At 35.7% G+C, this 13,187-nt stretch overlaps 1 protein-coding gene across 1 annotated transcript in view; it reads right to left on the reverse strand.

The window, feature by feature from the left end:
* The window catches only part of LOC145673575 (uncharacterized), an 84,075-nt gene extending 71,525 nt beyond the window's left edge, over positions 1-12,550 (reverse strand). Inside the window, exons 1-2 of the mRNA XM_081743416.1 lie at positions 12,457-12,550; positions 638-1,190 (exon numbers count right to left, since the gene is read on the reverse strand). Of these exons, the coding sequence (XP_081599542.1) occupies positions 638-1,125 (488 nt within the window). The 5' untranslated portion in view covers positions 1,126-1,190; positions 12,457-12,550. The remainder of the gene's footprint in view (positions 1-637; positions 1,191-12,456) is intronic.
* Positions 12,551-13,187: the final 637 nt, after the last annotated feature.

The following is a 13,187-nucleotide window of genomic DNA, read 5'->3' on the forward strand; positions in this document are numbered from 1 at the left end:
TAATAAAATAGGCTACTTGTAAAAGAGGAAAAGGTGAATTTATGGTTGGTCTAGTAAGAGTTCGTTTGTGATACATCAATATTAAGGATATCACAATAAGTGAAAGGATTCTGTAACGTTAACAATCTTATAAAAAAAAATTGATAATTCCGTCGTGTGATCCACATTTGGTAGTTTTAATTACCCAGGTGTTTTGTATATAAACTAATGTTACAGTTTCAAAACCGATATATAAATGAATATTAAAATATGCTTTTTATATCATGAACACTTTTTGTGTAGAGGGGAAAGATATAAATAATTCAGCGAGGTACTGTTCTCTGTAATAGGAAAAGAATTACCGAATACTGACATTACTCAGAAGCGTGTAAGTATTCAATCCTGATATTCAAGCCCTGGTGCAAGGTGGTTTATAGCAATTTAAAATTACCTTTGCATAATTATCTCAGTGCCGAACTGTCTTACCTTTTACAACGCTATGGATTAGGTTGAATTATTTATGTGTTCAAATGTTTGCGATTCCAATAACACAGTTTAAGGTAAAGGAAAAATGAATACTTAGCGAAGTATTGCAAGTGTTGAAAAGAAATATTTATACAAAACATATCCGAGGTGAAATAAACGCATTTAAACGTACCTTAGGGCCTGTGCATTGCTACCAGCTTCTCGATTATTGTTTTCTTGAACATCCTCTTCGTCATCGTTCTTGTTTCCAATAGTGGCATACATGTGACTGCTTGATCTTTCTGTGATGTTTGTAAGATCGGAAGATGTTGGCATGATATTACTGCGAAAACGTTCGCCACTTGCAAATACATCAGCCGTTGGTAAACGCTTCACCAAACATATTACTTTCGAAGTTAGTTTCCAATCTGATATCGTTTCATCTTCACTTCTTCCTAAAGCGATATTCTCTCCTTCCGTTGCAGTTTCTCGTTGCTTATATTCCACATGTACTGCAAGAGGGTCTTTATGGTCATTAGTGTTACTTGTACATAGCTTATAATTACATTCTTTAAATGACTCATTTTCTGTTTTTATTTCACCTTTAATACGACTGTTTTCTGTTTTTATTTCAATTTTATTACAGTCAAAGTTGAAATAATGTGAAGCCATTTCGGTCATATAAAACTGTTCACGTCGGAGATTTGAAACCTTCAGCAGTTAATGTTCGAGAAAAACCAATAGATCTGAAACCAATAAGAAAAATATTATTCGCTTTAACAAAATTTATGAGCGGGACAGAAGAAAACAACGGTAATTGCCGCATTAGGTGAAATTTAGTAGTGGGTGGAATTGTTTGTAATCACACTAGGGATGTAAAAAGTACTGAAAGCAGTACTTTAAAATATCCGAAATTTTGCTACTACTTATACCAAAATAATGATATAGGGGAGGGTAGTCCACAGTGTGACATTCTATACATTGAGACAATTAAGTTTTCTCTGTAGCTTTTCGAGTTTGACGCCAGGTGTTTCCCTCAGTTGGAACCCTATCAGTTCGCAGTCAGTTGCTTAGTCGGTTTGTGCATGGTGTGGACGAGTGAGGAAATACAGGTTTTTATTTTTTCACTTCTAAAGTTACGACTATTGTTGATTTAAGGCAATTGTTACAAAATGCCGTCACGTCCTATTATATTATTGTGATGGCACAATTCAAAAGAGGCATGATTTGTTTCGGTTCACAGCGGGTGAAAGTAGTCACTCGCTCTTGTTAATTGAGTCGACTTGTTTTGTTAACCTTCTGAAAAGTACACACTGAGACACAGACATGTAGTACACAGTCAGATGGCGTCTCAGTGAGTACCATGCATAAATACGAAACATGTCACTAAATATATTTGAGAGCAGGCCTCCAGAAGTGTGCCTATTAAAGGAATAAAGCCTAGCCTATAGCTACAAGCAGTATGCGAATTAACGGGAACTTTATAGGGGGATGAAGTGTACATATATTTCAGAAATTAATATAAGGAAAAACAAATTTATTATGGATATCCAATCCAAGTCTAGTTTTACAGGTGGTTTCGCCTCATCCTCAATAATTCGCACACTGGCTACAACACATTACTAATATTGTGATCGAAATTCTAGTAAGTGCGTTAAGAAAGATGCGTTTTTTAGTAGATTATTGGACTTTGGACCTATCTTTCTTTCCTATTCCTGAGTCCATCCCCTTTTCTCTCTATTTTCTAGATGCGCTACTACCAGTCGTTCAGGTTCATGAATTTTGTCTACATAATCTTGATCAATTTATTAAAACAAGAGAATTAAAAAAAATGGCAACGTATACAAACAAGTGGCTGGACAACCAAGTGTTTTATATTTGTTCGAATGTAATCCAAAGCAATATTTTCGCTCACGGCGTCATTGTCACGTCTGTTTCAAACGTTTACGCACAAGCTCTGTGTTACTTTACGGGATAGTGGGTGCAAGGCAGTAATCAGGATACGTGGCGCCCGGGGCAAGCATTGTTTCCAGGTCACCATTAATATGGATTGAGTCAAAAACATTAGATGTAACGTTTGAAAACTATTTATTTGAAGCCCTCCCAACAAGGTGCAACCGGAACACATGCAACTATAATATTCCCTAGGTTTGGTGGTCTGGTGATAAAATGGTTCTCGTGGTTTCTTAACTTTGGAGAAGACAACAAAATCAAATCCGTACAAGCACATAGGCCATTCCGAAGATTGCAATAAAATATCTTCGGCAAAACATTCATTTCACAGCATAGCTGAATCCCTATCTGTATCTACATTACACTAGCAACTACTTAGTGTTGAATAGTTTTTCCTTTCCACGAGAGGCCTACCTACTAGGAAGAGCGCAGGTGCGTTAAAGAACTACTCGAGTTCCTCTGTGATATGGTAACAAATCTTACATATAGGCCTAAATTTTCCCATCCTGTGTAGCCTTTTTTGTATGCTTAGTATACTAATGTAGGGAACTTACTTCCTCGTCTTTAACATGCTTTCTTTATTTTTAGGTTCATTATGGTGAGGCGGCGAGGTATTCCAAGAAAGATAGGAAATATTGATCTGCAACAAATGGAAGAAGCAGTGAAATTGGTACTGGAACAGAAGTACTCATTACGAAAAGCAGCAAAGGAGAAGAAGCTGTCCTTTCAAACACTATTTCACTAAGTCAAGAAGAAGAGAAATAATCCTGACGTCCCAATCAAGATGCAACCGAACTATAGTGTTCGCAAGACATTATCTGAATTGGAAGAAAAGAGTCTAGCAGAGTACGCCGTTTGGTGCAGCAAGTTAAGCTATGGATTGACAACAAGAGCACTACGTGAGTTGGCATACGAAATGGCTGTTAGAAATGAAGTCAAAATACCGGAAACATGGAAAGAACACAAATGGGTAGGTATAGAGTGGATGCGAGGGCTTTTGTACCGAAACCCAAACCTTAGCGTAAGACAAACAGAGCGCTGTAGTGTATTTAGATTAACAGCTTTCAGTGAGGGAAATGTCAATGCGTTTTTTGAAAACTTAAATGGGGTGTATAGTCGTTTTCCTTAGTTTGCTAATGGATCGCGTGTTTTTAATTTGGATGAAACAGGCGTAGCAACAGTCCAAAAATAAAAAAAAAAGTCATAGCACAGGAAGGGACAAAACAAGTCAAGAAATGTACTAGTGGAGAGAAGGGAGAATTAGTGACAGTGACAGAAATAGTCTCAGCAATTGGAACGTTTCTTCCTCCTGTAACGCTCTTTCCGAGGAAAAACTTTAAACCGCACATGCTAAATGGAGCTCCTCCAGGAACCTTAGGATTAGCAAATCCCTTAGAATGGATGACAGCAGACATATTTACAGAAGTTCTTCAACACTTTATTCAATATTCACACAATTCAAAGGAAAATCCGTCTTTGTTAATTTTCGATAATCACAAAAGCCACGTTTCTCCGCGTAAACGATATAGCAAAGAGCGCTGGTGTTACCATACTTACGATACCTCCACAGTGCAGTAACAAGTTATAGCCTCTAGATGTCTCCGTGTTTGGACCTTTAAAAGTGTACTACAACGCTGCAGTTGATTCTTGGTTGTTGAGAAATCCAGGTGTTTCCTTGCCTACACATCATGCAGCATGTGTTGGCGAAGCACTTACACCAACTAACATCGTTGCAGGCTTCAAAGCCAATGAAATTTATCCCTTTGATCAGGACATCTTTGACCCCTCAGATTTTTTTACCTTGAACAGTAACAACGACACCGGAAGCATCAACATCCTCCATATTCAGCACTCTAAGTGACACATCAGCAAAATCAACACCCCCCAACAGTTCAACAACGACTCAATGTGATAAGGATTACGAGCAGTGCAATATCTCCCAAATTTTGAAGGAGGGTACCCCTGGAAAACATTTGTTTCGCCAGCTGAGTTTCGTGGTTTTCCGATAGCAGAAAGTAAGAAAAACAATAGTGGAAAACGCCGAACTGGAAAAAGACAGACACTTCGGAGTGAGCTCTACTCGCAAGCCAAATCCAGAAAACCAAATCAACGGGAACAAAAAAAAAAAGCACATTGCTTGTAACTTATTTGACGATACCGAAAGTGACGAACCTTCGATTAATGACAACATTGACACCATCCTGAGTGGTTCGGATGATGATAATGATGCGTCAGATCTTCTTTCAGAAGACTACCTAACTGAAATTGCCGATTTAGATCGTGTGCCAGTTCCAGGTGATTTTGCTCTCGTGCGTTTCCCTCCTATGTCGCTGAAATATTCAATCCCTCAAGAAAAGAAGGTGAATGTAGTTTCCTATTTAAAGAAAAGTGCTAAAGTGGTGCGTTTGTGAAGCCTATCGTACAAGATATAGCAGTCGTTGGTCCATCTGATATTGCTACGGTTCTGCCTAAACTGCTTCCAATGTAAACTAAGAGATTCGAAGGTTTTATCAAGTTGCCTTTTAGTTTTGGAAGCATAAATTTGCGTTAAGACATTTTTGCACATGTTTGCGAATTGTTGACGTTGTCGATATCATATTATTCATAAGCCTATGCTATAGTTTTTTCAGTAGAGTAGATTAGTTTTCCCTGTTGTGCCTTAACAGATCTAAATACAAACTAAGAGACTGAAAGATTTCATAGTTTCCTTTTAGCTTTTGGATGCATAGATTTCCGTTAAGACATTTTGCACATGTTTGTTTGTATTGTTTACAATATCGATGTCACATTTTTTTTTTTTTTTTTTTTTTTTACTTGAGTAGCATAGGCTTTGTGCACAAGGAAACATTTCCACTGTTAGGCTGCTTAATTAAAATCTTTCGTGTTTTCAGGCTCATTCACAAGAGAATATCAATGCATGCATTAGTTTGCTTTGAAAACGTAAATCTTTTTCAAAGGAAATTAATGAATGCATTGTTACGCGTTTGTAAAAAGCAGGAAAACATGGAGAAAACTTCAAAAGCCTGAAAGTGGAAGTGTTCGCTTGTGTACATAAACTTCTATTTGTTGTTATAGTCTAAAAATAATATTTAGAAGCACAAATGTATTTACTAACTTGGGTCTCACTGTGCACTACTATTGGTACACAGTAAAACATTAAGGCCTAGGTTATTTTTCGCTTCCTCCCACATATACTATGAAACCATTTTTTGATAAAATGTATCTAAAATTCTAGCTGAGATATACCCTCAAAAAATGGCTACTTCACTTTTTTCACTCTTAATATTATAATAAATACACGCCAGAAAAGAAATTTTGTCTCACTGTGGACTACTCTCCTCAACCTAAAAGCCGAAAATACAGAACTATACAGAAATATGGAAATACTCCTCAATATACGATTTTTTAAATTTTACCCCATGTCAAAGAAAAACATAACCTATTAATTTCTTCTACTTACATACGAGATATCATAGACCTATATCTTCTTTTTCCATATCATTATAATTGTCTTATACATTATTACATTTTATCAAGATACGCTTCTTGCTTTCTTCTCTTTTCTTTAAATACACTTACCAATACTCAACGTAGATCACTGTTGCATGAACACAGAAAACGCCAAACTAAAATATTTTCTACTATATTACTACCTTATATTTTTTTTAATAAAACATGACAGCAGTGCTATACAAATTTTAGCGTATCTGGAAAATAGAAAATGAAATGAAATGAAATTTTGAGTTTTACGTCCCACGATTATGCCGGCTAGGCTAAAGGAGACGGAGATGATCAGAAATGAATGAAGTGAAGAAAGTGGGAGGAAACGGGAGAACCCCGAGGAAACCCACGCACACGGTGTTTGTCCACGACAAATTTCACTTGGCGGGAGCAGGGTTTGAACCCGCAAGAACATGTTCCAGAGGTGAACACTCTACCACGGAGCCACCGCGGCCCTATCTGGAAAATAGAGATAATCGAAATATAAGTTATTACGTCACTTCGCATAACTATGGTTTATGTTAAGAAACTATGCACATTTTTTTTAAGAAAAGTACGGAATGCCCTTGAGATATTTGGTTAGACTGAATATGATTAGCTTAGGTTAGGCGAAGCGGCACTAGCACCGGTAGCCAGTGGGACTATTTCGTGGGACGGAAAATAAAAAAATGAGGGTATTCCAGGTTTTTTCCCCTAGCATATACCCAAGTGCATTGCTGGGACCTGGGAGGAAATTTATTTCCCTTTCTATGCTTTGTTTTCTAAATTATAAGAACCATATAACTAATTACTTTGATTTATTATTATTTACTTCTAGATTATAAATTATTTGGGGGTTAAAAATTAAACTTCGTTAACTGTACTTTATATAACAAATTAATAATATGATTCTTTAAGTTCCGTTTCCATTTGCACCAGAAAGAAGCAAAGTACTAACCATGAACAGATGGTTGAAAGGAACCAGTTTGTAAAGTAACGTAGAAGCTCTGTAGAAATAGAAATGAAGTACCACGAACCAAGTTTAGTCATAGACGTCGGTCTGTCTGCTGTTCGAAAAGAATGTACGTGTAGCCGGTGGCGTCTGCTTGGTGATTTTTCAATCGAAGAATATCGATTTCCGTCTTAGAAGAAACTGCATCATAAACAATCTCCTTGCAGGTTACTTGACGAGATTAGTATCATATTTATTTATTTTATTGCATATTAAACTTTAGAAACTGTGGTCCTTATGACAGTGGCGTAACAAGAACAGGTGAGGGCAGTGGACAATGAAGGAAGAAGACAACAGTAGTTACCACTTCATGTGAAATTGAGTAAGTGCTTGGAATTGTTTGTGATCAAACTAGGGATATAAAAAGTACTGGAAGCAGTACTTTAAAATATCCGAAAATTTGCTACTACTTATAACGATATGCCTAAATGCTAAAAATACAGAACTTAACAGAAATATCGAAATAATCTCCAATATAAGATTTTTTAAAATTGTATCCCTTGTGAAAGGAAAACCTATTACTTTCTTCTACTTACATATGAAATATCATAGGCCTATATGTTGTATCTTCATTATCATTATAATTTTCTTATACATTATTACATTTTATCGAGGTACGATTCTTGCTTTTTATTTTTCAAATAAATTTGCCAATACTCAACGTACGATCAGTGTTGCATGAGCACAGGAAACGCCTAAACTAAAATATCTTCTACTATATTACTAGCTTATATTATTTAAATAAAACGTGACAGCAATGCTATACAAATTTTCCACTTAAAATGGATAACATTTTCAAGATGTGTCGTAATATGTTATGGAGATTTGCTTGTTCTATCCAGCCATTTACCTTTACTCAAATGCACGTAGCATAAGCAATTTCTACTTAAATTTATCGTTGTCGCCTGTTTTAATTTGCTTCTCCAGTATTTAATTCTTTACATTTCTTCTAATAACTTATTGTATTTTTTGGTTTATTTGTTCTATTTGCGTTTAGCGTCCAATTTTGTAGCAATGATATATGAAACATAGACATACTGGTTAAGGTTGGATCCTAATATGAGTTCTTACCAGAAATGAACATGACGCACAAAATAACCTTAGACTATCTATAGATATCTTGTAAGATATACAATGGGGCTCCCTCCTAATCCTTTTACAGTCCAGCGCTACCTAAATTACATTAACGAAAGAACAAACGTATTATGAGCATGCGTAAATGGTATATTTTACTAAACTGAAACATTTAAAAAATAGACACCTGGTCGCATGTTTTTTTTTTTTTTTTTTTTTGCTAAGTAATGATGTTTTTTCATATTTCAAACACCAAAATCAATCCCAATCAAATCCTAATACGGAACTACCCAATGGACATATACATCAACAACTAATTTGATAACATTTAAAACTTAAGTAAAACAAAAAGGCAACAGAAATATGTTACCTTTCTTTTTAACCAAATTTTTCAAATAAACTTACTTTAATAAAATAAATCCCTGTTCATATTAATAGACTTTTTACAACTTAAAAGTTTTTTTCTTCGTATGACGAATAAAAAATAATTACCTCGGAGCTGGTGTAGTTTTGGCACACAGTTTCGAAGATTTACAGGTAAAATAGAACACTTTGCATAGAAAGACATGAAAACAGATATCTTTTCTGCAGAGACAAATAACTGCAGAGAACTGCAGAGAACAAATAACTGCAAGCAACAAAATGTAATATAAAACAATAGAGTTGTATTTTAGGTTTACAAATGTTCCGGTAGTACCGTAAACATTACAACTGATATACGACGCATTAAATAAGTAAATGCATATGCTAAACGGCTCTATTAGATGCTACTTTCCACGAGCGGTGTATTTCTATATAGTGTACAGACACTGTATTGTATCTTTGCAAGTGTAGCGTTACTAATATGAAACAACTGCAAGTGCTATGGAAACATGTATCAAACAACTTGTCTCCGAGTTCGTTTACTCTTATAACCATCTACTCTGACACGTCTGCTCCCATTTCACACAGCCCCGCACACGTCCTGCTACGACTCGGGTAAAGTGCATTTGTGCTTTTTAGTGGCTGCCTAGCACAGGTCGGTGATCTTTTGCACTGTAGTTGTTACATTATACATTCAGAAGCTGTATTTATACGCAAATCGTAAAAGAATTGTAATTTTTCAACAATTACTTCTGGTGGTCCCATAGAACTTTATCTAGTTCAAGCGACATATTTTCATGTTGACAATCGCAAATCCTTCAAGGGACAATAAGGAAATTAGTAAAACTGATATATTGTTTCCCCAATTATTTCGAGTAGAGGGCTTAAAGTAAATCTGCACGATTTTCTCTACCTTACAAGCAAACAATCGTATATTATTTCCTCCTCTTACAAATATTGGTTTCACTCAGATATGACTGTTAGTACTTTATATCACAGTTGCCTGATAAGCTTCATCTCAAGTTTCTTTTTCTACGCAAGTGAATGTTTCCTCCCGCAGCTACAAAACTCCCACGGAGGTTTTTCCGATCGGACTGAAGTATGGTTACAGGTGCTTTCGCAGTATTTCTTTCAATCTTAGGCAGAAATCTTCTCTCCTCATTACTACTACAATTTATTTTCCAATGACATATTACCACTAAGTATTAAAGACGTATGCGTATGGAGTGGCCGAACATACTGAGACTGTGCACACATAAAGACATGTTTGCAATCCAGATTTATTTTGTTTTCCTTCGTAATTGTACAAAGTTAGCAATCTTAAATTATATCCTGGATTTCATAGATCTTAATTTAGTTACTAGATGAAGCGGAAATCGTCCGTACTATTCTGTTAAAGTTCTTGTCTGAAAGCGATTGTATCTCGTCTTAGCACAAAAACGGCGAGAAAATATATCTGACAATGTCATTTCCACAAATTTGGAAAAGGAATTTAGTGAACGTGCGGGCCGGTAATCTTTTTCCTACAGAGGCATTTCACACGTATCAATGAATTTGATCAAATTTTGCATACTGTATGACAGAACTAGCAGCAGTAAATTATTTCCTTTGGACTTACGAAAATTATTTGCGAGTGATTGATTGTAGGAATGAGGGAACCTTAGGAGGAATCTTTCCCAAGACAGGCAATTACTAGAACGCACACCAGAGCACGAGATTCGCAGTGTTTGAATCAGTTACAAGGCATTCGTGTTGTTTGGTGGCACCTTAGCACAAATTGGTTTTGTTTTTTATTGTAGGTATTTTGTCGTACCGAGTATCTACACACAAATCATGAAAAAGGTTATGTTTTAAACAATTATTCGTGCAGTTTTACTATACAGATCCATAGTATAAGTAGTTATAGTAGTAGGAGTAGTAGTAGGAACGGGCTAGAAGCCCTACAGGGAACTTTCTGTTCTCGACATAAAATGAGCAAATTTAAGAATTGGCCAAATGTTTCCGTACATTTAAAACCTCTAGATTAATATAGTAAAATCGCACCAAAATTATTTCTGGTGGATCCCGTGAATTCCATCTATGCTAAGTAAAATTTTGTGATGAGAGGGAAAAATTCTGGAGGATTATGAAGTACGAAATTTTTTCGTGAAATACTAAAAATTTCACTTGTATACTCGAGCCACCTACCTTCAGTTACATTTGGTTGGAATACATTAAGTTACGTTACATTACGTTATTAGCCATGCAGTTTTACTATACGGATAACAGTTTAAGTAGTAGTAGTAGTAGTAGTACGAGTAGGGGTATAGTCGTGATCCGCAAATTCCCGGGAATATTCCCAGGAAAATTTTCAAAAATTGGAATATTCCGGGAATTTATGTACAAACAAAAAGAAAATTGCATTCTATTGCTATATCATGATTACTAAATAAAATTCGATTTTTTTAATCAGAGTATATTTGTCTCTGTTATCTCCAGAAGATTCTTTAAAACGTATATTCTGAACGGTCTCCAGAAGATTCTTTAAAACGTATATTCTGAACGGTCTCCAGAAGATTCTTTAAAACGTATATTCTAAACGGTATTATGTTGTTTTATTATATTTAGAGAGTATGCATAAATATATATTTATTAGAAATATGTCTTATGCGAGTAAATATGTTAAAAAGATTTGGTATAGAAAGTCCACAAACTTTTACACCGCTGAACAGTTTAAATTTACATTTTAGTGAATTTTCTAAACTTGACCCTACTACTGATATTGTAAACACATTAATTACTTACGTTACAAAGAAATTAGATTATGTAACTGCCACAAGATACTTAGTCTGTCGAAATATTCCTAAGGTTGCCCAGTGTAAATAATGGCATATATACAGAATATTGATTGAAGTACACTGTGCTTTGTTACTGTGTACCATTAAATCACTAAATTAAGATTAGAATATAGTATACATGAAGCTGCATCCGTTCCCGAAGGAGCAGGACGCTCATACTTTTAGGGATTATTCATTGAGTATGTACGAACTTACAAAGGGGGTAACAAAGCGACTTTTATTTAATTATCGACTGATAAGATACTGCATGTGTAGTGCCCTTGTACTTTATCTATGACTATATGTGTGTGGGGGGGGAGAGGGAATTTAACGCATATCGAATGTCTTGTGGACGTGGATACTTCTTACTATTGCACTACGTAGAAAATTTAGTATTTCATGTAGAAGTGGTGATAGAACACAGAAGAAACGCAGATCAGGGGGTTCTCATGTATACTATTACCTAAGATTATTTACAATATTTACTGTATTACAATAATTCTGTAACAACGCTTGGCACATATATACACAGGTAATGAAGAACAAAACAAATCCTAATTAACACAGGTCCGGAAACGCCAGAACTAACGAAACATCCTGAGATGCAATCCTAATTTTGATAACATTATATTTTAAATGTGTATGTAATTACAGCTACAGAGATTCCCTTATTCCATGTCTCATCTTTCCTCAGAGACCGAAATTCGAGTCAAAGACGACAACATGTAGCCTATTACTAAGGGTTGTTCGGTGTGGATTGATAGTACTTCAACTCTACGTCTACAGCATTTCTAGATAACTCTACAAACTGGTTCGTTTTCATCGTTTATAAATTAGTATTGGTCCATGTCCAGTTAAGGGGCCCAAAACTAACCTAACCTAACGTTATATTATGTAATCAAACGAAAATCAGTGGAAAGAAGTGAAGAAATTTCAAATTTTGTATGGAAGAAATTACTAGACGCCCTTAACGGAACATTGACCTTAGTATTTTGCTACTTTGTAGTACAAATTGAAATGGGAATTTAAAAAATCATAATACTTAGTTACATAAAGTACAGTCAACGAATTTTATTCTTTCAACCTCCAAATTATTTAAAACGTAAAACTAATTATTTTCTGATAATATGGAAAATCAAATAAAGAAATGCAAATAAATTCCTTCCCGTGAATTTATACATCAGGGAAAACTCCCGGAAATATTTCCATTGCGCACCACTAGGTAATACTAGTACTAGTAGGAAGGTGTTAGAAGCACCGCAGGGGTTGTTTGGGTTCTGTTCTCGATATAATATGGACAAATTAAAGACTTACACAATTTTTTCTGTACATTTTACAACCTATGGATCCGTTCCGTACAGCAAAACAAGTGTACCTCTCCGCCAAATAGTCCATCCGCCTTCACATAGGGGGGGGGGGCGGCTTACACAGTGTTGTCAGATTCAGAATAAGAGATTTCCCGCTCAAAGCCCTGGAATTTCCCGATCACTTGCAAACTTTTCCGCCAAGAAAGAATATCAGTCTTTAATTAATTAATTAACCCTTTGGGGATCCTATGGTACAATTTGTACCATATGCACTTTTCATGGCACATTGCGTTATTTCTCTTCTATTTGAGCTTTTTCGTCCTTTTTTTTTTTTTTCAAGTCCAGAGGCCTTGTAGAAGGCATTACGTATGGTTTCAGACCGTCCTGCGTCCAGAAATAGGAGGTGGTGACGTCATAAGTCAAAAATTTCTCTTCTCATTTTCTAAGCCTATGTTCAATATTTTTTGGCGGGCTTATTTTTCTACGTAGAAGATTGAAAGTTTGCACAAACATTCAGTCCACCGAGTGGTATTTACCAGATTTTTTTGTTCCGATGTCAGTGTTAAAACAGGGGGGGAACCAGAGGGGCGAAGGGGTAAAAACAGGGATTTTTACCCCCAAAATCCCGATTTGGGTCATTTTCCCACCTTACATATATGATAGGACCACGCGAGTCATACCGTCTGAAAGGCAGTTCCATTGTGAAGAGAATGACGGTCGAATTATTATTCTAGGGTA

The sequence above is a fragment of the Thermobia domestica genome, chromosome 16, assembly GCF_964235325.1.
Source record: "Thermobia domestica chromosome 16, izTheDome1.hap1.1, whole genome shotgun sequence".
Classification (NCBI taxonomy): Eukaryota; Metazoa; Arthropoda; class Insecta; order Zygentoma; family Lepismatidae; genus Thermobia; species Thermobia domestica.